Source organism: Polistes dominula, unplaced genomic scaffold, assembly GCF_049000335.1.
Source record: "Polistes dominula isolate Pdom_NZ unplaced genomic scaffold, Pdom_raw_medaka contig_514, whole genome shotgun sequence".
Lineage (NCBI taxonomy): Eukaryota > Metazoa > Arthropoda > Insecta > Hymenoptera > Vespidae > Polistes > Polistes dominula.
The window spans coordinates 70,341-95,517 of NW_028300974.1; the positions used below are offsets into that span (position 1 = coordinate 70,341).

Here is a 25,177-nt window from a genome sequence, read left to right on the forward strand (position 1 = left end):
AAAAGTTCCCTTTGCAATAATAACTTCAAAGCAACAATATGAAAAAAATTAAAAACTCATTTTTTTCTAAAATCTCAAGTTTTAACTAAACTATATTTTTTTTTTCAGTTAAAAAAAAAAAAAATGTGAAAAAATATTTTTTTACTCAAAATACACTTTGCCAGAAATAAACATAAAGATTATTATAAAACAATTAAGATGTATTCCGTCTAACGTAATTAGAAGAGTTATTGATTATTAAAAATACACTTAAAGATGGTACTTATATTTTTTTAAAGGTTAGATATTATTCTAAATCTTATGCAAAAAAAATAAAAATTATAATAGAAGATGTAACTATATTAGTCTTCATTACTGTTTTAATTCACTAGGACACTAATTTTTTCATCGATGAACACGCGACTCAGAATCTCAGTAGGTGTTACAATTTTCACCAAATATCGAGCGTAAGATAAATAATATATGATAGCAGCAATGTGAGAGCAACATCCAACAGTCCCACATAACAAGATAAGTTTTGAAATCTTTCAGCGAGGGAACAAAAATGAAATGCTCAATGCGATAGTTATAAAAAGACACCAAAATGGTAGGATGTTTATCAAAGGAAATATAATCCGTCAGAAATTAGGTAAATATATGTAATCCTTTTTTGAAACTCAGGTATAAAATTTTTTTATTAGTATGGTTTTTAATTTCCTTTTTTCATCTATATTCTTGCGCTGTATAACAAACATTTCAGGATAGATGAAATAAAGACATTACGAAAAACATATGGAAAATACTGCTGAACGGAACGAAGGTTCTGATAAAATGCAATGAGAGACCTAATAAAGATATTATCTAGAGATGTTTTTTCAACTCTGTAGCCTGCGTCACACTGCGAGACCCTTATTATTTATAACATATTTCGTCTTTATTCTTTGGACTATAAACCTATCATTCTAAGTACTCCCGACTAAATAAAGATCCGAAAGACGAAAAATCTAAAGAACGCATTGAATCGTATCGCTCTCTCAGTTTATTGAACTGTGTTGACAACTAGTTTCGAATTTTTGCACCGTGGTAATTTCACTAATTTACGCTGGGCATTCAGCCTGTCAAAAATGTTTTTATTTGATTAAAAAATTAACATAAATTTCGTTATTACGTAAATATTATAATTATTAATATAATTTTTTGTATTCCTGGGTAAATACAAGTCTTTTTATATTTTTTATAAAAACATATAATTATGAAATTCAATACACTTATTTAAATCTCAATGAATCGAATATATTCTATGAAGAAAGAAAATAAAAATGTAACAGTAATTTATTTGCTTCTGAATGTAGTTTTTCATCGGCTTCTAATGTTTTCTACAGTGTTGTCTAATTTTTTTCTCTGATGTATTTTGTAATTTTTTAATATACAGAGTAAGATATCTTTAACAAAAGGATTTGAGAAGTAAGTAGGAATGATGACAACACGCCCATATTCTTTGCAAAACTATAGGCATGAATATTATCGAACCGATAATAAACATGAGGAATATAGATCAAATTTCAACAGACTTTCTCTGTTTTTTATAATTCTGTTCTTATGGAAACGAACCAGCCTTGGGATGTAGGTAGCTGACAAAAATTAACATTTCAAAATTGTACCCATGAAGATAGAACATCGAGGATAATACCAGAAAGGAATCTGAAAGAAATAATATACGAAGACCGCGAATGGAAGGATCGTACTCAGGGACGATAACAATGGCGGGATTTAGTATTTGCGGTAATAAACTTTCGAGTTCCTAACGCCAATTAATAATAATAAAGATAGAATATCGAATGCGCTAGCCATAAATACAAATCCAAAATTGTAGAATGTTTGTCGGTGGAATGATACCCTGTCTTAACCTAAGTAAATATAATATATTTTTTTGAATCTCAGGTAGATGAATTTTTTCTTTTACACTTTTCACACTTTCTGTGTATGTGAAATATCTTTATCATGGGTTAGCATACACAAGTATTCATTTTTGTGTTGCAACTAATAACTGTAGATGCTGTTAAAGAAGGGAACAATTGTGGTCGTATTTTTTTCGTTTCATCGGGTTTAGAATTACGATTTTAAAATCTATTTCTATTTTCGTTGTTTTATTTTATTATATTAAAAAATTTTTTTAAATTTATTTTCTTTATTTTTTTTCTGTATTTGTAAAATTAAGTTATATTATTGTATTTTTATTAGAAATATATAGTAAATAAGGTTTATTTTTTTTTGTCACGTGTCCAGTTTCTTCTATTTAAAAACTTTTCTATTTTATTGAAAAATTAGTATAAAATTCCTAAATACGCAAACATTATACTTAAAAAACATTTCTTTGGATATTTATAAGAAAAATATAGTTACGTCCTAGAGGACGAAGTAAGTTAAGTAGTAATAGTAATGCCTGTTTATGGTCACTCTGCTTTCACCGAGTTTAACCGGGACCAGGCTGGTTCGTTTCTTGTTTGAAACAGTAATATAATCTAGCAAAAAGCGTACGATAAGAGGGTGGATTGAGGAAGGTTTTGAAGTAAGAGAGAAGATTAGAGGACCGCAGCTCTGAGATTGCAGCTCTGAGATTCCGAGATTGCACCGGAGGCTTGGGCTGGTTTTTTTCCAAAGGGGTCGAGACACTCAAAGACCCGAAGTTAATTAGTTATTATAAGTGATCGATCAAATAATATTTAAATATTGAATAGCTGCTAGCTAGTAGTCGACGTTCCAAATATAAATCGAAGTAAAACTATAAGTTAAATTATAAGTATTAAAATGACTAAACTGAGATTATAAATGTTGAAATGAAAAACGTAAGTTGAAAACTATAAGTTGAAACTATAAGTGTTGACTAAAAACTGTAGTGCAATTAAACTATAAGTGGAAAACTATAAGTGACTGCGGGGGCGATGAACTCTGGCTTATATAGCCCCCGAAAATCCTTCATGGAGGGGGTAGCTCTGGTACCCCCACTCTTAGTCCTAGCTGGCCCAAGCGTCCCGGGCATCCTCGTTCGAGAAAATTCTCTTGTCTCTATGGACTACAAATACATTTATATATCTAACATTTTCTTACATATACATATAATCTCGTAGCTTAATACTCGTGTATTTACATCCTTCTTATACTTATTATACGTCTTTGGACAATTACTCTCATTTACATCTTGTTAATACTTAGTTAATCATAAATTCATTATTCCCGAACGATTACATTTCATTATTCTTCGATTAGCTACGTACTTGGCGCAATTCTGGCGATGAGGTTTATTTATACTTTATTCTAAGACACTCTCTATTCTAAGATATTTTTAATTACACATATTCAATCAGGCGCCTAATATCGCAAGTTACATTGTCTCGACGCGAAAGTATCTAAGAATTATCCTTAATTCTAGAAGGTTCTAATGAGTAATATTTCCGTTGGGCCTACGCGGCCTTTACCGGCATCTCCTAGCTTGGTGACACTCAGTCGCGGGAAGAGGTTTTATGACTTGAGGGGGTTAACATTCGGTTGCAAGGGGGATGGTCATTTCCCAGGATGTAGGTAAGGGTTGTCTACTTGCGTTGTAGGTGGCATTTTTATGACAGGCTCATAAGTAAAATATAGGCGGAGGTTCTGGACATTGCGAAGGTGCAGGAAATTTTTTGGGGAAGGGGGGGCCTTTCTTTTATTAGTGGACCTTTTATGCCTATGCGTTGATAAGATTTATGAGCTAGTAGATGGGCCCACGCAAGAAAATTGGAGCATATTGATGGCTATTAAAACCTTTTAGTTCGTTACATAGCGAGTCTCGAACTTGACCCTTTTCCTTTAACATTTATTTACTCTTTGATATCCCTTAACGTTGGTTACAAGGAAGGTCCCTGTTCGGCAATAAATATTACTGGCGCCACGGAGAAATCTTGGAGTAGTGTCGGATTTTAATGTATAAAACTGGTATTTATTATTCTAGAAAGAGATTCTTCAAGGGATGTTTTTATGGTTCCAACTTGTGCTTTGCACGGGACAGTCCTTCCAATAGTTTATTTCAATAAGGAGAACGAATATTTGAGAGTTACCAGTAATAGTTATTCTTTTATATGTACTACTTATAATTGTTTCTATTGTTATTTGGTGAACTACTGGAATGATGTCTCGCACAACTGGATTTGAATCACTGCGAAAAATTTTGGTGGCGAATCGTGGCGGAACGTCACAATATTCTAAAATGTTGTTTAATTTTTTCTCTCTGATGTATCTGATAATCATTTCATTTTTTTTTGTAAAATATTGCAGACAATACAATTATTGTATTCTATATATTTCATAATTGTTAATTATAATATTTGCGAAATAAAGAATTTAATATTAATTTTTCAATAAAATGAAAACATTTTTAAATCGAAAAGAAATGACAAGTTTTTTGTAAAAAAAAACAGACGACGCAACTTTTTTCTTTATTTCAACCGTCGGTTCGTTTGGACCTTATACTTTTGTCGCATACATACGATATTTAGTAAGAAGAGAAAAAGAGACAAACATATAGAATTGAGCTTGTGAGCGAATGAGACAGAATATAGCTATATAGTTTTTCCTATTCTTGGTCTCCTCTTTATGCTCTGCTTCGTAGTTATCGCTCCTGGTTGTATGTGTGTGTGTTTGTGTGCGACTGCATACTACGAAGCGTGGACACATATAGAATAATTTCAATAATATATCTGTTTGTATGAAGGAGCGATAGAAGGATAGAAATATAAACAGAGATAAGCACGTAGGTATGCAAAAAAAGTATAAGGTCCAAACGAACCGACGATCTGTTAGGCCCAACGTGAACTATACCTGCTTAGATGTATTATCTTGATCCCTTGGAAAACCTGTCTTAACCTGCTAGGGCTAGTAGATAAAACCTACACTTGCGCTGCATACTAATTTAAGGAACATCCGTTTCTACTTTTTCACGCCGAACATAAAATTTGGAATTTTAAACAATCCCCCACTGCACCGTGAGAACACCAATAAGAATCCCTTAACTTATGAAAAAACGCCCTTCTTCTAGAACATTCCTTGTTCCGATTTCCTTTAAAAGGGGCTCCTTCGACATCCGAAACTCTCTTCTATCCTGGCCGTTACGCTTGTAAGTCGTTTTGTATCCGAACGTAAATCTGTTGTAAATAAAAGTTATTCTTTCCAAAACTTGGAAATCCTTTTTTTAATACAATCACAAGAATTCAATAGGCCGAATTCTTACGTTATCCGGAAATCGACGCGAATTTAACTTCACGTGAACATTTCCGCGTAACAGATCGAAATAAAGAAAAAAGGTTTTAAGTCTGGCTTTGTAAGTTGTATAGGTATGTAAGTCTGTCTGTGTGAATCTGGAAGGTATACATATACGTCTCATTTCTTTTTTATTTTTCTAATTTTTTTTTCTATTTCCAATTTTCTATTTTTCTGTTTCTATTTAAAAATGTTTTTATTTTATTGAAAAATTAGTATTAAACTCTTTATTTCGCAAGAATAATAACATAGAATATATAATAATTGTATTGTCTGAAATATTTTGAAAAAAGAAGGATTACTTGATACATCAGAGAAAAAGAATTAGAGAATACTGTAGGATACATTAGTAGCAGCTGACAAATTCCATTCAAAAGGAAGTAAATTACTGTCACATTTTTATTTTGCTTCTTTATAACATATATTTGATACATAAAGACAAAATATGTCTATTAAAGTTGATTTTTATATGTTTTTATAAAAAATACCCAAAGACTTGTACTGACCCATGCATATAAGAAAATTACATTATTAATTGTTTTATTTGCGTATTTAAGAAAATTATAGTAATTTTTCCATAAAATAAAAACATTTTTAAGATGTTGAATGCCTAGTGTGAATCGGTGGAGCTTACCACAGAGCTGAAATCTGAGACACGTAGTGTACACAGTTCGATAAGCTGAGAGAGCGATACGATTCAATGCATTTTTTAGATTTTTCGTTGTTCAGGTCTTAATTGAGACTAAAGTATTTAGAAAAATAAGTTTGTGGTCCAAAGAATAAAGACGAGACACGTTATAAATAATAAAGGGTCTCGAAGTGTGGTAGGCTATTGAGATGAAAAAGCATTTCTCAATCACGTCTTCAACCTCCATAGTAAAGCCTTTACGCCCTCGCGTTGACCAAACCTTCCCCAGCCCATCGAGTCTCTTGTAGCGCGACGATTTCAACCCCGTACTTCTCGACCTCCCCGAAAATCACCTAGAACGCCCCGGATCTGAAAAGGTTTCGCACGTTCCAGGTGCCGTCTTTAAAATCCCTTACGTTTTTTGACTTTACCCGACACGAATTTCTCAAGGTAGTCCCCACCCAGAGATCCGAACGGGGGACTAGTTCTTCTCAGGAAAATTGTACCCGAGTAGAATTCATAGCGGTTTTATTTGTTTCTCGATAAAGTCTTTTTAAGGAGTGGGGTACTCAGCCCTACGCCCAACCCCCGAACAGGAGGGCTAATTCCAAGTCGGCTGTCTGCGACAGCTTATTCAATTTATTCGCAACTTACCTCCGTCATTATGCAGGACCAAGAGGCCCTTCCTCTATTCGCAACCTGAAGACGCGCTGTGTCGTGGTGACTGGGACCCACCCACCCCGGGGACCACTACAAACTAGTTTTCCTTCCCCGAGACTTGCAGCTGTTATGCTAACACAGTGGAAAACACAATCTAGTTAAATAAAAAAATTTAAACTAAAAATGAATTTGAATTCTTCTATCAACTTCTGAAATGAATTCTAATGTAATTAATGAATTATTAATGAGTAAATAATTCGCTTCTAATAAAAGATTTTCTAAGAAAAAAAAAACAAACAATAATTTGTATATTATTATTTTATTTTATAAAGAATACAATATTTCGCATAATTTTTACGTCATTTATTTGTCGAGATATTTCGAAATTTCGTATCAACTACCATTGTAGAAGAAAAAAAATGTAACATAGAATTTAAATTCGGTAAATAAAAAGAATGAAATAAGTATATGAGAAAATAGAAAAGCTAGCTAGTAGTAGAGTGGATGGAAAATCGTAAAAAGGGCGAACGGTAAGGGTTGAAAAGCTAACTGGACGATGAACGAGCATCCCACTTTGCTCTCTTACAGTGAAAGAAGAAAAGAACTGGCCTTCAAGGACACAAATAAATTCGGGTGCAACCGACTTTCTGAACTTCCTACCCTTCTCTTTCTTGCACCATTGCCCAGTCACAAGTTCTGGCGATGCGTAGGGATGTTGGGAGTCGGAAGTAACTCGTCATAGCTTGCGAGATGGACCCGCATCTCGAGGGGAGGTGTCGGTAATAGGTGTGTCAGTACACATGGCGATATGCGGTTCATGTGTAACTTATCGATAAGGTAGTTATGTAAGCATAACTTCTGGCATAAGTGGGCACTCTCTTGTCTTAGGATTTAGATCCTCTTTTGTTACTTTTTTTCTTCCTAATCTGTGAGTCTCACAAACGTGTTACTCTTCGAGTAACACGTTGAAGTGAGAGTTCTCTTAACTATTGCGTCAACTTACTAACAATAAGAATAAAGGAAGGGGGAAGGTGAGGAGAGAAAAATTGGTATGTAAGCTCTACTGCAACTAATATATCTTTTACAGTAGTAAAACTACCGGGGCTCGTAGATGAACAGTATATAAAGATAGTAACGAGATAATAACGACAGTAACAAAGTCCTACGCCTTAAGGGGTTACATGGGTTTCACGGATTCAAAAAATCGATTTTTTGTTGTTGCTTATTAAAATCAACAACATCTCTAGAATATTATCCGAAAATTTTAACTTGATCCGAGTAATAGTTTCAGAGATACAGCCTTTAAAGTGGCGCGCTCAAGGCTACCTGCTGGGCTCCGCTTGCCGTAGTTATAAAAGAGCAGCTGCTCGCCTATTGTTCATTCGTCCTTGGTTATTTTTCTCATCTTCTAAGGGTAACTAGTTGAAATACTTCATTTGGTGATTACTTGTTGAACCACGAGGTTTATTTTGAGGTTATAAGTGTCCAAAGTAAGTTATATTTAAAAAATGCCTAAAGTTTCAAGATCTCAATAAGTGGACGGTGCTCGTAGAAAAGATCGACCCAAGAAACGGAGACTTGGCCCAAATTCCCACGAATATGCCCGAAATGCTGACGAAAACCGTATCTGCGCCGCCGAGAAAAAATCTGCGAAAGAGATTCGTGAAGCCAGGATTCGTCATAGACAGGAACAAAAGGATGCTGAGGACATTGCAGATGCAACAGACTCATTACTTTATGGCCCAGGAATCGACGATTCAATGTAAGTCAAGAAAAAAAATTTTTTTTCCTGTTCTATGGTCCCTCAAAACTTTAAACGTGTTTTTCTCAAAACTATGTTTTCAAAGTCGGTTGTCAAGATTTCTCGACTTGCTACTTTACCGATCTCGATGAAATTTTAAACAGGTCTTCGAGATACAATTTACAAGGACTTGGACGAAGGATTTTTTTTTTATTACAACTATTTTTTTTTCTTTTAAATGCCGCGGAATTTTTACTGAATTCTGCATTTTTTTGTAAAAACCGCTGTCAAACATCCAATTTTCATTTTTTTTTCCTTCGTCCAATTTCTAGTTTGAAGCCTTAACTATAACAAGTATTTTTTTTTTCACTTTAGATGATCCTGCTTGGAGTTCTGCTGTCAACGCTAATGCACCTTTTTTCCGAGGGCTCGCCGGGAATGACGTCACAATAGCAGAGTTTTTAATATTTTTTTTTTTAAATTCAGAAAATGTTTAATAAATATGTATCTTTAAGATAATAAAGAATTTGAATCAAATATTTTATATATTATATGAAAAAAAAATCTTGAAAATACGCCGTTTTTACCCGGATGAAACCCATGTAACCTCTTAATGATTTTACCGAAGAACAAAAAGGATCCTCCTTCCTCTTTATCCTTATTTATTCCCTTTCCTTTTCGTTTTCCTATTTCTTTTTCACTTTCTCTTTCTTTCTTTGATTTTCGTGGTCTCCAATCTTTCTATTAAAAGGAACAAAAGTTTGAAGGAGAACATAGTCTCAGTGTTACCGATAAACCGGTACTTTCTTTCGAAACAGCTAAGTCGAGAAGAATCCCCCCTCACCTTCCTACATATCTCCTTTTTCTTTGACTATTTTTTAACCCTTTCCAACACTACTGTATTACAACACTTCTACTTTAATTACACCACCACTTAGCGTCAAATGACGATGCAATTCGACCAACTGGATTTCACCTGTCGTTATAAAAAAAACTTCTAATAGGTACTTTATAATACATTTCGCCAATGTCTCAAAAATGGGACACTGCATTTAGAAGTGAAAAACACTTACCCTGTATATATTTAAAACAACGACGACCTACAGTCTTGCACACTTGGAAAGCGGAAACTTCTTCTTTGGATTCTTTGTCCTCATCTTTGGACATTCTTCTTTCATATTTCATCAATAAAAATTTCTTACTTTCTGTTGAAGTGAACTTCTTGTTATCTAAATTAGCTAACGACATGGTTAGAGAATCATATAAGTCAGGCAACCCTGATAGCATTACATAAGCAATGTCCTCATCTTTCCTTTCTAACCCAGCATCTTGTGAGTAATCAGCTGCTATTTTCATTCTAGATAAGTATGATGTCATTTACTTACCTTCTTTAAGCTGTATTCTTATCATTTCCCTTTTAGTTGCATTATTCTCTGTTTAAATTTCGGTTCATATACCTGCTTAAGGTTTATCCCAGCTTCCTCAGCAGTCTTACAATCAACAATATGTATCTGTTAGTCTGCTTCAACGGTTAATATAATTGTAGCAGGTGCCTTATCAGTCACACTATTATGTGCTTGTCGTTCTTCTGCTGTCTTGTCTGCCTTTAACTTTGCATCTCCGGTTACCTACGGCCACAAATCTTTTTAAATAAGATACATCTTTGCTGCAAATTTCCATGTCCTATAATTTTCTCCATTTAATCTGTCAATTTTTCTAGCTTTTGATATTTCTGACATACTTCAATGTGAACAGAGAGGTAATTATAAGACGCAAATTCCAGAAAAGATAATTTTCGTTATAAGCAAGTTTTCACCGAATATTTTCAAAAACTTCTAAAACATCCTACCAATAGTAGAATGTTAGTAGAAGCAGAAAAATTAACATGCGCTTTGGCATTTTGATGGTATTAAGTATAGATTTGAATGCTTGAATCCGCTACAAATCTATCATTATTTTCAATAATTATCTTTTCACCAACTTTTATGTTAGTTACAAAATTACCTTTGTTAGATACTATATCAACAATGTTTCCATCAGTTTGAGATGACTGAAATCCTAATGAAGTCATGGTGAACATTACTCTGACATTACTTCATTAAATCCTATACTAATATTGTTGACAAAATATTGAATTGGCTGAGATCAATAATCTTCAATAAAATTTTCTTGATTATTAACAAATTGATCAAATCTTCATTGTTGCTTTCTGAAATTATAATGAACAAATATTATAAAAAGAAACTAAATAAATAAAGATATTTATATATTGTTATTTATAAATTATCTTGACATGTAAATTAATTAAATGTACCTCTGTGTAGCACATGAAGTCACAATCAAAGGCAATTTTTCAATTTAAACTCTTTCTCGAAACTCCACTACACGAGAAGTCGAAGTTTACAAATTTATAATAAATAATACAAATTTTTATTAAATAAAAAATAATTCTCATGATTTAATTCAGAATGAAGATGACTTAATTCAACAATAAAAAATTAAAATTTTTTTTAAAAGTAATGTGATGTCATATATTGCTTAAGAAAAAAAAATAACCTTATATTTTTTACATTTATGGAAGATTATTCTACACTTATGAAATATTCATATAATTTGCTACGAGTTAAGTAGATTTCAGAGTGTACATTTAAAAATTGAAAAAAACCTTTGCTAACTGCCACTAATGGCATTATCTACTTGCCTCTTTCGACACTCTTAATACTCTTGAAAACGTTGACCTGATATTCTTATTTGATTCGTAACGTATCAATCTAAGCCAATGTAATGGTAAACCAATTGCCCAAAGATATTGATGAAGATCATTGCTTTTATGAACATATTAAAAAGATATTATTTTATAAAAATAGTTATGTTCACCTGCTTATTAATAATTAACATCTAAAAAATTACATTCTTCTAATTTTATATGAAGAATATTTTATGAATAAAAAGAATGAAAATAATTTTAAAATACCTTTATTGATTAGTAGTAAATGAATTAAAGGTTAGGATCAACTTTTGACGGACTCTATACTTTCTGCCACATTTAATTAATATTTTGACCAATTTAATAGCGTTATACTAAATTAAGAAAATATATTATCATATATGTAAATCGAAAGAGTAAAAACCAACGGTGCAAACAGTAGCTCCAAAACAGCGGAGTTAGTATAATAATGTCGCAGCTATTCAATTGAGAACATTAGCGTTTGACGCATGCGCAGTGGCTTTAAAGTGTCGTAAAGCTGGCAATCGCTATCCTCGTCTGACAAATGATGTTGCGTACTAACTCTCTCTCACTCTACCTTTAATATTTACCATCTTTAACAGCCAGCAACCCTTATTTGCGGCCAGATTTAATTAAGCAACCGTATATCATAATAAATAGAAAAAATTAGCTTTAATTTGATATATAAATAATAAATGTACGTTATAAACGTAAAAATATGTCAAAATCATACCTGTTTATACCTGGCTGCGAAGAGGTGCGGCCAAGTGCGCAACGGCAACCGTGATTTTTCAAAGTCTTTATATATTTTGCCGTGAAGTAGATGATATTTTATTTTAAAAACAAGTGATTGAATTTTTTTCCGAAAAATTAATTAACAATAATTTAATTTAAAATACTAGCGGCCACATTTTGATAGGCAATTTGGTAGATATATATTCTTCTAATCATAAATATACGTAAAAATTAGGTTTTTAGCAAAAACTCGATGAGTGCATTAATTTTGCAGCCGGTTCCTAAACTATATTGTTCTATCGTCTCCCCCTTTGCTGCCTCTTTCCGCATTCGTTGGCTAGACCCTCCTTCTCCTTAACCTCTTCTTTCGTGTCGGTTCCTGTTTTGCCGACTTCGTTCTCTTTTCTCCCGCTCGCATTAGCGCCTCGCACTCCTACCATTTTCCGCGCTCGTTTCCTAATCTATTTCACCACTTTTCTTCTTCCTCGCCCTCACTATCCTCTAGCACCACTCTTCCTCGCCCACACTCCTGGTATCTCTTCGCCTACTCTTTCCTCTCACTCTAAAACTAGCTTTCTCTCTCTTCGAAATCCCTCTCTAATCTTACTTCTAATCGCACTTGTAACCCACGCTTACCTCTCACATACACTCCCTCTCTAACCAAGTCCATTTATGTAATACTTATGATTGTATTTTATTGTTTTCTTTATCAGCTTGACTTATCAGTTCTTGATGAAAATCAGCAGTAATTTTTTAAAAAACATTCTTTCTTCGGAATATGGCTACTCGATACGTCATAGTCACATATATTTATGTATTTAAAGAAAACAAAGATGGGAAAGAGGCAGCGCTCCGTCTATAGTATCCTATCTCTTTTACTTTTTGTCGCACACTTATCATGTCACAATACGCGCTGCCAAACCAATGAGGAGCGTTTCATTGCCGCGTTCGCTCGTTCGTTCGTTCGTTCGTTTGTTTGTTTGTTTGTTTGTTTGTTTGTTTGTTTGTTTGTTTGTTTGTTTGTTTGTTTGTTTGTTTGCTTGTTTGTTTGTTTGTTTGTTTGTTTGTTCATACGAGACGTATCACTTTTTAAAGTTATATTTCTTTTAACACGTTATAGAAAAAACGATAAGAGTGAATTTTTACGATGCGGTGGCATAGCAACATACAATTAATAGCATAAATCTAGTCGATAAATTTCCCTTAAGTTTAGTGTGGACTAATAGGTATAGTTAAAATATTTATTCTTGTATTTCTATAGACGCAACACGTGCTTTATATCAGTACAGATAACAATTTTTTATGTGTTTTAAATTCTTACTTATATTGATGATTGATATTAAGTAACTTTGAATATCTTCAAAAACATTGATTGTTTGTGAATATTTCTAATAAAAGTTCTTTTTATAATCTTTTTTAAATTATTTTTGTATCATTGAGATTTACTGAGGTATTTTTTATTTCCTTATAATATTATTTATAAATTATTACTCTCTCTCTCTCTCTCTCTCTTTATTATTTAATAAATAATTACAAATAAATAATAATCAATAATCAGAAAATAATTAATTTATTTTAATTATGTCTAGTATAATAATTGTTTATACGTGAGGTTATATAGAAAATTAATTAATTTTCTATGGGTATGAATTTTGCAGACAAATTAAAAAAAATTGATACTAACCCATGTAAAATAATATTTAAAAAATTGTAATTAAAAAACAAATGCGTATTTATATATGAGAGTTTTTAATATGTGCTTTTTTAACAATTTAAAAATTATATTCTTAATATGAGTATTTTATTTTTTTATTTGCTTGCTGTCTGGTTAATTTACACTCATAATTTTCTACACTTTTCATGTTAACATTGAATATACTGAGTGTTTATTATAATTTTTTTAATTAAGTTAAGTATTTGTTATAAAAAATTATTTATTATTATATTATCGAAGTGCGTATCACATAGCTAACTTAAAACACGGATGAAACCTGGGACCAGTTTCGCAATATTAAGCAAGCGACGCATAATTCGTTTTAAAACAAGTAGCAACACTATCTAAAATAGAAAATAGAAGAAATAAACAAAAAATGCTAAAGCATTAACGTCTGTGGTATGTACTTGGGAATAAATAGACTTAAAAAGGGATTCCAAGCTAGGACGGAACTAATGAAAAATAAAAACAATAATTTAATTACAGAAATCCACAAATTAATTAAATTAATATGGAATAAGGAAGCATTCCCAGAACAATGGAAAGAGTCCACTATTTAATACTGATTTTTAAAAAGGAGGAGAAATTGAACTGCAATAATTACCAGGGCATCTCACTCCTACCCACGTGTTATAAAGTCCTGTCGAATATTTTATTAACAAGGATGGTACCATATGCAGACGAGATAATGGGGGATCACAAGTGCGGTTTTAGGAAAAATAGATCGACTACAGACCAAATCTTTACTATTCGGCAGATTTTGGAGAAAAATGGGAATTGAATTAGCCAGTACACCAATTTTATATTGATTTTCAAAAAGCATATGATTCAATAAAACGAAAAAATATGTTTGAAATTCAAATGCGACAGAGGATACCAAAATACATATAATATATACGTATACATGCTAAAGTAAGTCAAAGTATTATATTATATTAAATATAAAATACGTTTTATACGTTTTATTTAACTTTTGCAGCTTTCGTATTGACCAATATCAGTATACATTTAAATTTCTGTTTCAGTTTTCGAGATGCCTAAAACTAATGCAAAGAAATGTAATATCTATTATTATCTCAACAAAAATGCACCTAATTAGTGACAATTAGTAAAGACATCCAACATCTTACCAACCAAAAGAAAGGCTTGATAATGTACAAACATATCCCCCGATTGACGTGGTATTTTATTTACATGATTTCACTTTTACATGGTTTCTAAATATGCCCCCGGTTCGGATCGAGGAGTCTGAACCAGTTGCCTTCACATCAAAAGTCATCCATGAAGGACATGAATTAGGAAAAAAATTGGGTAATCATTTTGTAGAAAATGACCCGATTGTTGAACGAGCTTTCCTATTTCAGTAAGATATTACTTAACATTTAATTCAATATAAGGAGGTATTATAAAGATTTGATCAAAAACCAAACACAATTGTTAATTATGGATTTCGTTAGCAAGGCTTACCAGTCTAAAATTGTTTCTTATTTATTTAACATCGAATTTGAATCACATCAAATAGTATTGAGTGATGAAAGTGACGTCATACCAACCATAAATAAAAGATTAATAGTCTACGAAAGCGATATAACAGTTATTAAGTTTTTGGTTAAATTTTGTAATTTATACTTCTTTTTTCTATATATAAAATAAATTACAAACATATACCTTTATATTTTTATAATTTTATGAATAGACTGTTAGTTTTGTTTATTTTTAAATATATTTATTTAATTTTATTTTATGTTGAAATAAAATCACTGAATTATATACATTTTAGTTGGTTTTCAATTGACACAGTTTTACGTATAAAAATCTACGATTTCGGTTTACATGATTTTTTAAGGAACCTATCTATATTTAATGTAAATCGGAGGATAGGTGTATTTAAAATTACTTCTTCATATTAAAATAATTTTTTAAATAAAATTAATTATTGCAGTCAATGCCAAAAGAATCAAGGATATAATTTATGTGTTAGTCGATGGAGCTGCTGATTGTTTTGGAAGACACAAAGGAACACATAAATTCGGCTGTTCTTTTAAATAATTCCACAATCATATTAAACCTTTTAATAGCTTTCAAACTTTTAATATTTATTGTATTTTTTTGTTGCAGGAAGTAGATTTGGTAGCATAGGAGTAATACATTTAATAGAACAAGAAGATGACGTCATATGGTTGCAAACTAAAGCAATTACAGACCCATATACTGCGGTCTTACCATTTTCAATGTTTACCAGATATATCCTTCTACGTTTGCAAAATAATAACAATATCAATGGCGTTCTATTGGAAAAAAATACTAGACAAGAATATCCAGATTCTTATTCGTCAGAAGATTATACCTGTCCAAACAGATAATTAAGGGTTCATTCTGGTTTATAATTTTGAAAAAATTAATTTTTTTTTTTTTGCATTTTTCGAAAGTAGACATATGTAGAATTATCATACAAAAATTTTAGAACGATCCGAACAGTCTAAGTATATTATTTTGCGACCCAAACACAGAGATATTACAGAGAGAGGAGACAAACCATAAACGGTTGTTTAAGTGGAAATGTCTCTGCATATTATTCAGAATGGTGTAGGAAAACAAAACTAGTATTCAGTTTTTTTCGCTATATTCTTTTTTTTGGAAAGGTTTTTTGGTATTGGTGTGCATGGTATAAATATGTTTTGCAAACTTATGGACCTCGGAAAAGGTTTAAGTATCTCTGCATATTATGGAATCGTTGACTTTATACTAATCGCGGTCAATACTGTTTTTAACGTAGTGTCGCATAAAGCCGTCACCGAAGAGCAACTCGAAAACAAGATACGAGGAGAACCAGAGGATATTCTGTCTGTTTCTGGCGACGGCTCTTGGGCCAAAAGAGGATTCTCTTCGTTGATTGGAATAGTTTCTCTAATTTTAAAATACAGTGGAAAAATTGTCGTCGTTTCTATAAGGTCAACTTACTGTAAGGGATGTGAGATGTGGAAAAGAAAAGTGAAGGAAGTAAACTATCTTGCCTGGTACGAACAGCATAAAACGCATTGTACGATAAACCATGAAGGTAGTGCCGGGAAGATGGAGGTTGATGGTATCGTGGAGATGTTTCTTCGATCACTCAAGAAGTTCTCCGTAAAATATGGTTTTTATATCGGCGATGGCGACACGAAAACTTTTCAAATGTTGCTAAATGTTTTTCCCTACGGCGAAGATTTTGTTATCAAAAAATTAGAGTGTGTTTTACATGTTGCCAAACGAGTTTTCAACCGTGCTAATGAAGCACGAAAAGCACTGATTCAAAAGAAAAAAGTTTTGAAACAAGCGGAAGCCAAGAAACCTGCTGCAAAAAAAGGACCGAAGAAAGTTGTAAAAAAGAAAAAAGTTATTAAAAAAAGTGTTCCAGTGATTAAAACTCAACGATTGACTATAAAGTTGATGAAGGAATTGTCGACTAACTATGGGTTAGCTGTTCAAAGAAATAAAAATTCAATTGAGAACATGAGAAAGGAAATTTGGGCGGGGTACTATCACAAAATTTCTACTGATGATGACCCGCAACATACATACTGTTCTAGCAACTGGTGTAAGTATCGTAAAGTTGAGGCAGCTAAAACCCTTGATACTTATAAACATCCTCCTCCTCTCGCTAAAGATGTCCAAGAAGTATTAAAGCCAGTGTACGAAGACCTGACAAAACCAGAATTGCTTGAAAGATGTTTAGGTGGCAACACTCAAAATAATAATGAGTGCTTCAACAAATGCGTTTGGGCTATGGTGCCTAAACATCTATTTAATGGTAAAAAAATTGTGGAAATAGCTTGTCAATTGGCAGCTTGTATATTTAACGAAGGTTTTGACCCAATACTAAAAATAATGCACGTTTTGGAGATAAAACTTGGCCCTATCGCAGTCAATTACGCTAGTCACCGCGACAACACGCGTGTGCGTTCAGCCAATCGTTTGAGCGGAGAATCTTTAAAAGAGGCCAGGACACAACGAAAAAAGGTTAGAGTTGAAGAAAATGAGTATTTTGAAGAAGCAGAAGGCATACTGTATGGTGCAGGCATCGCAGAATAAGGTAGAGTCAGACTTTTTAAAAATTTGTTAAAAGAAACTTTAAACGCGTTTTTCTCGAAACAACGTTTTTTCGGTTGGCGGGCATGATATCTCCGAAACTACTCAACCGATCCTTCTGAAATTTTAACCACATACTCTACACATGAATGGCTATCTCGCATGCCTCAACCAAGTCAAAATATTAATTTTTACTATTTTTATTTTACAAAAAACTGCGAAAAAAATCAACGATTTTTTTTTTTCGAAAAAATGGCTGTCATTTTGTTTTGCTTTCATAAAAATTGATAGTTTTAGCATACCCGATAGCCATTGTCATACTAAATTTAAAACCGTTTAATTTTTTTTGTTTTAGACCACCCGTTCTCAAATTTCGAGCCCGCCAACAGCATACCTTTTTTTGACGGGTTCACGTTTGTCAGCCATTTTGGATGTCAAAAAACGTTAAAAACAATAAAAAAAATTTTTTTCTTGTACTTCTGGAGTGTATTTATCACACCCAACAACTTTCATATGTATATGTATTCTACAAAGCCTAAAAAAAAATCGTGAAAATAGCCTTTTTTTTCGGCGTAGAAACCAGAATGAACCCTTAAATTATAAAAGCTGTAGTGATAAACGTCCATGAAATCCTTACGGATCATTCATTCTATCTGGCCATTTCCCATATTTTATATGGAGATCATTAATTTATAGAAGTATTTACTATTTATATTTATAACTATATATAATATTGTATATATTAACTATTTATATTTTATAAATTTATTTAATAATAGCTATTTCATATTCCTATAGAATCAAACACTTTTAGAAGCCATAAATTCTTGTTTTTGGAATCATAATGTTCACGGTCTTGAAAATCAGAGTGAATGTTCTTTGTGTATATTGGAGACAAAATCATTTATGCTTTTGGCTATTAATTCTGATTTGTATATAAAACATAGAGACTTTTATTTGAATCCAACATCATTCTATGATCCACTCGGAGATAGTACAGGTAATCCTCCTACAACACGGTAGATAGGTTCCTAGAAAATGCCGGGTTGTGTAAAATCATATTGTATAAGGCCTAAAACCAATACAAAAAGGAGATCACGTTTTGAAAACTTATTAAAAATAACTATTTTTCTTTAATTCTTCATAAACAACTTAATTTTTATTAAAAATATAAATGTATGTTACGCGGATGATGTGGTCTTGTTGGCGGAAAGAGAAGAAGAAATGGAAAGCATGCTGAGGAGGATGGAGGAGTATTGTGATAGGAAAAAGTTAGAGGTAAATGTGGAGAAAACAAAGATACTAAAATTTAGGAGAGGAGGTGGAAGAAATAGAGAAATAGACTGGAATTGGAAAGTGAAGAGGATAGAAGAGGTGAAGGAGTTCAAGTATTTGGGCTATATATTCAGAAAGAATGGAGGACAGGAAGCGCACTTGAGGGATAGGGTAAAGAAAGCAGGGGCAGCAATGAGGCAGGTTTGGGGATTGGAGAGAAAAATGTTCGGCAAGGATTAGGGGAGGAGGTTGTGGCTCTTTGACACGGTGGTGTGGACGGTGTTAAGCTATGGAGCGGAGATATGGGGGTGGGAGGAGAGGAAAGAGATCGAGGGGGGTACAGGAAAGGTACTTGAGGTGGACACTAGGAGTAGATTGGAGGACACCAGGGTACATGGTAAGAGAAGAGGGAAAAAGAGATAAATTGGGAACAAGAGCAGCGAAGAGAGCGTGGAAGTATGAGTTTCAAAATGGGAAGAAGGGAGGAAAAGGTTTAAAGAGAGGATAGTGCAGGACAGGGAGGAGGTTGTTGAAAGTTGGGAAGAGATTGAGAAGGAGGATAGAAATCGGCAGGAGGAAGAAAGGTGGAAGAGAATACAAAGCTCCAGATATAATAAATGGTACAAGCTAGTGGTAGTGGAAGGGTTACCAAAATATTTGGTAGGCAAGTGGAGTGAAGAGAGGAAAAGAAGAGTGGCGAGGTTCAGATTAGGGAATAAGATGGGGGAAGGGAGATACTGGGAGAAGGAGGAGAGGAGACGATGCAGGGTGTGTGGATGGGAGAGAGAGACGTGAGAGCATTTGTTAGAAGGCTGCATCAGAACAATAGGTGAGAGGACGGGAAAGGAGTAGAAGAGAAGATAAAAGAGATTTTGGACGAGAGTGGAATAGGGGAAGAATGGATGAAGAGGGTGGAGAGTACAAGAGAAGGGAAGGAGGGACAAGGTTGGGAGTGAGGGAGGTAGAAGCGGGGCTGTGGGACGAGTGGAGGGGGAAGTGAGGAAGGGAGGAGTGAGGGAGACAGTAGTGTTAAGATAGGTTAAGGATATAATTGTAAAAGGAGTGTAACCCTTCGGGGAAGCAGTAAAATGTATCTATCTATCTATCTATATCTATAAATGTATGTATAACGCAAAACAAAAAGTATTATTTTTATTTAACGTAACTTTAATTTGATAAATTTCTTCATCCGAGAACGTTTTTTCGGTGGAATAATATAGCCTTCCCTGTCACAACTTTTTTCTTCATTTAAAGTTCTTGCATTTTCTTCCCTCTTCTAAGAAATCTCTAATTTTACTTTGCTTACTAGTTCTTACCAGCTCATTGTAAATTTCCCGGTATTGTGCTAGACAGTTTTGCAGCTCCGTTTTGAATTTTCGGCTTCTTTCAGCGAAAGGATCTGCATTCAAGAAAAATGATTTGAGATTTTCTACTAAGCCTAGGCCTTCTTGTAATATTTTTAATGTTAAATTATTAACTGTAAAATTTTCATTAGTGCTAGTGTTCTTAGAATCGATTCGATTTACAACTTTGAATGTCATTTCCATCAAATCTGTTTCGTCAACTTCTTCTTCCACTAATAAATCTTGAACGTCTTCAATAGCTATATTCACAAAACAAGTTCCACTATGCCACCAATTTCATTTTGTGACGATTCACGCACATTTTCTATTTTAACTGAAGAAGGCCATATTTTCTTCCAGCACGCATTTAACTGTTGATGTTTTCAGTTCTTTTAGCGCAAAGATGTGGTGTAGATACAGTGTTTGATTGAAAATTTCTTTCAAGCTTCCATTACATTAATTGATTTTGAATTGGTTACATTTAAAATCCACTGTAATGTTCTTCTTATGTAATACGTTTTAAAGGTATAATTACAGGTAACCCTCCTACAACACGGCATCCTATAACACGATTTCCTTTTAAAAAAGCTTTGTACAACGCTATACTTCTACAGCCGCAGCGAGGCTCGCAGTCTTAAAGATACAGTGTTGAGAAAAGTATTGCTTTTCATCTCCATGGCTTACAAGCAAAAATTTCCTACAACACGGCATTTTTTAGGAATCTATCTACCGTGTTATAGGAGGGCTACCTGTAATACCTTGATCCAATGGTTGGAGCAACGAAGTAGTGTTATATGGTAGGAAAAGTATTTTGAGGGTGTGATGATTCAAATCTTGTGAATCTTTAAATAAATTTTTAGTTATCCAAGTTCTTGGATTTGCAAACAATGACTATTTATTTTAGTTGCTTCCAAAAAAAGGTGCAATAAAAAAGGAAGCACGCATACTGCAGCAGTGAAGAGATTTTCTTTTTGGTCTTGGGAGATTGCAAATAACTCGCTTAATTTTCAATTTTTTAGTCCAAAAATTTTGTCATATATTCATTACATATCCACAAATATTTCTTTAGAAAATTAAAACATTCCATGCATTAGTTTTCTTTAATAAAAATTCCGAATAATCACTTTTTTTCAAGCAGTGACATTGACTTTTCAACATATATTCACAATGGTCTATCAGTTGAAGTTCCTTATCCAAAACGACTCCTAAATATTTTATCGTTTCCACGCGCTCTAGCAATCCTTTCTAATTTCCACATATTATCAAGGTCCTTCATAAACAGATAAATAACGCTGTTATAAAAAAACAAAACAAAATTGTTAATTTTACATATTATACATCTTAACACCTTAACGCAGTTTTCTTGAAAAAAACGACCAAAAGAATCAATTTTTTTAAAGTAAAAAAACAATTTAGAACATTATCTTGGCAAAAAAATTAAAAAAATACAAAATTATTTAGAATTTTTATAGCAGCATAGAATACAATGCCGTTCGAGTTAACTCGAGCGTGCAACTTAAGGGGTTAATTTAAAATATAGTTTATTTAGTATAGTATATTATATGAATTATTTACAAAGTTGATAAATAACAATATATGAAGATTTTAGGTTTTAAAAGAAATAAATAAAAAAATTAGGTGTCCGACACAATATGAGGAATGCAGTTAATGTCATTAGTGGTGGCTAAAGAACACTTTGGAGAACATTTTCTTCAGTTAAATATAATATTAACCGTTTTCAAGATTTACAGCAAGATGCTAGATAGAAAATTTTCTTTCGTGTTTGGAAAAAGTAAGAGTACGCCAGGATGGAATAGCTCAGTGATAGCTCAGTTGGAACTTAACATTATCATAAGCTTACCTTATAATAACGAAAAAAAGAGAATGAGAAAAAATATCATGTGTGCAAACACACGTGTTAGAAGTGAAACCTTCAAAAAACTAAGTTTTTAGAGAATGAGACGAATGCAGAGTATCAAGAGTAAGATAATTGTAGAATTTCTTTATTATAATATTGTTACCATATACAGGTAACCCTCCAACAACACGGTATCTCATGACACAGTTTCGTTATAACACGATTAAAAATTGCAGGAAATATTCCTATAACACGGCATCTTATAACACGATTCATAATTGCGGAACCCTCCTATAAAATGGCATTCTATGAAACGGTTTTCTTTAAAAAAAAACTTTTGTACAACACTATACTTTTGCAGTCGCGGCGAGGCTTACCGTCTTAAAGATACAGTATGTGGAAAGTATTTCTTTTCATCTACATTGCCTAAAAACAAAAGCGTCTCACGCAGCTGTGAACTGAAAACACAACAACCGTTTTTAATTGTTACCGTCAACGGTTCTCTCCTTGGTAACCATCAACGGTTTTTCATAAACAACCGTCAACGGTTATCTTCCTAGCAACCGCCAACAGTTTTCCAATTGCTATAAGAAAGAACTAAATAATTAGTTTTATCGTCTACAATTGATATATCAATTAAAGAAGAGATTAAATTTTTCATCAATATTACCTTTTAATTTGCCTTCCAGTAACTCAAAGTTTTCTATCTTATAAACATTTGTCATATTTTTTACCTTTTTATCCTCTTTTAATGATTTTCACATTTTTGCTGATTTGTTTCTATTAACAAAATAATAACCTAATAAAATTTCTTTTTTTTGAAGTGAAAACTTCTTTAGAATATGGAGTGATTTAAAAAAATGACTAAACTCGTAACCTAGAAATCGGCGTAAATAAAAGCACCTAACCAGTATATATTGGTTTCAATTGTTCTGGGAATGCTTCCTTATTCCATATTAATTTAATTAATTTGTGGATTTCTGTAATTAAATTATTGTTTTTATTTTTCATTAGTTCCGTCCTAGCTTGGAATCCCTTTTAAGTCTATTTATTCCCAAGTACATACCACAGACGTTAATGCTTTAGCATTTTTTGTTTATTTCTTCTATTTTCTATTTTAGATAGTGTTGCTACTTGTTTTAAAACGAATTATGCGTCGCTTGCTTAATATTGCGAAACTGGTCCCAGGTTTCATCCGTGTTTTAAGTTAGCTATGTGATACGCACTTCGATAATATAATAATAAATAATTTTTTATAACAAATACTTAACTTAATTAAAAAAATTATAATAAACACTCAGTATATTCAATGTTAACATGAAAAGTGTAGAAAATTATGAGTGTAAATTAACCAGACAGCAAGCAAATAAAAAAATAAAATACTCATATTAAGAATATAATTTTTAAATTGTTAAAAAAGCACATATTAAAAACTCTCATATATAAATACGCATTTGTTTTTTAATTACAATTTTTTAAATATTATTTTACATGGGTTAGTATCAATTTTTTTTTAATTTGTCTGCAAAATTCATACCCATAGAAAATTAATTAATTTTCTATATAACCTCACGTATAAACAATTATTATACTAGACATAATTAAAATAAATTAATTATTTTCTGATTATTGATTATTATTTATTTGTAATTATTTATTAAATAATAAGAGAGAGAGAGAGAGAGAGAGAGTAATAATTTATAAATAATATTATAAGGAAATAAAAAATACCTCAGTAAATCTCAATGATACAAAAATAATTTAAAAAAGATTATAAAAAGAACTTTTATTAGAAATATTCACAAACAATCAATGTTTTTGAAGATATTCAAAGTTACTTAATATCAATCATCAATATAAGTAAGAATTTAAAACACATAAAAAATTGTTATCTGTACTGATATAAAGCACGTGTTGCGTCTATAGAAATACAAGAATAAATATTTTAACTATACCTATTAGTCCACACTAAACTTAAGGGAAATTTATCGACTAGATTTATGCTATTAATTGTATGTTGCTATGCCACCGCATCGTAAAAATTCACTCTTATCGTTTTTTCTATAACGTGTTAAAAGAAATATAACTTTAAAAAGTGATACGTCTCGTATGAACAAACAAACAAACAAACAAACAAACAAGCAAACAAACAAACAAACAAACAAACAAACAAACAAACAAACAAACAAACAAACAAACGAACGAACGAACGAACGAGCGAACGCGGCAATGAAACGCTCCTCATTGGTTTGGCAGCGCGTATTGTGACATGATAAGTGTGCGACAAAAAGTAAAAGAGATAGGATACTATAGACGGAGCGCTGCCTCTTTCCCATCTTTGTTTTCTTTAAATACATAAATATATGTGACTATGACGTATCGAGTAGCCATATTCCGAAGAAAGAATGTTTTTTAAAAAATTACTGCTGATTTTCATCAAGAACTGATAAGTCAAGCTGATAAAGAAAACAATAAAATACAATCATAAGTATTACATAAATGGACTTGGTTAGAGAGGGAGTGTATGTGAGAGGTAAGCGTGGGTTACAAGTGCGATTAGAAGTAAGATTAGAGAGGGATTTCGAAGAGAGAGAAAGCTAGTTTTAGAGTGAGAGGAAAGAGTAGGCGAAGAGATACCAGGAGTGTGGGCGAGGAAGAGTGGTGCTAGAGGATAGTGAGGGCGAGGAAGAAGAAAAGTGGTGAAATAGATTAGGAAACGAGCGCGGAAAATGGTAGGAGTGCGAGGCGCTAATGCGAGCGGGAGAAAAGAGAACGAAGTCGGCAAAACAGGAACCGACACGAAAGAAGAGGTTAAGGAGAAGGAGGGTCTAGCCAACGAATGCGGAAAGAGGCAGCAAAGGGGGAGACGATAGAACAATATAGTTTAGGAACCGGCTGCAAAATTAATGCACTCATCGAGTTTTTGCTAAAAACCTAATTTTTACGTATATTTATGATTAGAAGAATATATATCTACCAAATTGCCTATCAAAATGTGGCCGCTAGTATTTTAAATTAAATTATTGTTAATTAATTTTTCGGAAAAAAATTCAATCACTTGTTTTTAAAATAAAATATCATCTACTTCACGGCAAAATATATAAAGACTTTGAAAAATCACGGTTGCCGTTGCGCACTTGGCCGCACCTCTTCGCA

General features: G+C 32.6%; 1 protein-coding gene and 2 long non-coding RNA genes across 12 annotated transcripts; 1 reads left to right on the forward strand and 2 right to left on the reverse strand.

Moving 5' to 3' along the window:
- Window positions 1-9,364: 9,364 nt before the first annotated feature.
- On the reverse strand, window positions 9,365-11,776 carry LOC107073633 (uncharacterized). Of its 3 annotated transcripts, none has more exons than XR_001476782.2 (5): window positions 11,762-11,776; window positions 11,275-11,639; window positions 11,002-11,125; window positions 10,305-10,509; window positions 9,365-9,928 (listed from the first exon to the last, which is right to left on the reverse strand). It is a non-coding gene; the product is annotated as an uncharacterized LOC107073633 (long non-coding RNA). The 3 variants fall into 3 exon arrangements; XR_016176837.1 differs by lacking the exon at window positions 11,762-11,776 and adding an exon at window positions 10,615-10,681 and having other exon boundaries at window positions 11,275-11,489; XR_016176836.1 differs by lacking the exon at window positions 11,762-11,776 and having other exon boundaries at window positions 9,365-9,942; window positions 11,275-11,482.
- Window positions 11,777-11,916: 140 nt separating this feature from the next.
- On the forward strand, window positions 11,917-18,021 carry LOC107073663 (uncharacterized). 4 transcript variants are annotated; one of them, XM_089173367.1, is made up of 6 exons: window positions 11,917-12,989; window positions 13,718-13,876; window positions 13,964-14,389; window positions 14,503-14,840; window positions 15,596-17,549; window positions 17,901-18,021. In XM_089173367.1, exon 5 carries the CDS (start codon window positions 16,151-16,153, stop codon window positions 17,546-17,548), a length of 1,398 nt encoding a protein of 465 aa, XP_089029493.1. In that variant the 5' UTR covers window positions 11,917-12,989; window positions 13,718-13,876; window positions 13,964-14,389; window positions 14,503-14,840; window positions 15,596-16,150; the 3' UTR covers window position 17,549; window positions 17,901-18,021. The 4 variants fall into 4 exon arrangements, with proteins under 4 accessions (XP_089029493.1, XP_089029494.1, XP_089029495.1 ...); XM_089173368.1 differs by having other exon boundaries at window positions 13,732-13,876; XM_089173369.1 differs by lacking the exon at window positions 11,917-12,989 and having other exon boundaries at window positions 13,442-13,876; window positions 15,596-17,054; window positions 17,124-17,549.
- A 141-nt stretch (window positions 18,022-18,162) lies between these two features.
- Window positions 18,163-23,645, reverse strand: LOC149032322 (uncharacterized). Of its 5 annotated transcripts, none has more exons than XR_016176845.1 (4): window positions 23,088-23,645; window positions 22,930-23,001; window positions 22,692-22,801; window positions 18,163-22,605 (listed from the first exon to the last, which is right to left on the reverse strand). It is a non-coding gene; the product is annotated as an uncharacterized LOC149032322 (long non-coding RNA). The 5 variants fall into 5 exon arrangements; XR_016176844.1 differs by having other exon boundaries at window positions 22,892-23,001; XR_016176841.1 differs by having other exon boundaries at window positions 22,692-23,001.
- Between the last annotated feature and the right edge of the window lie 1,532 nt (window positions 23,646-25,177).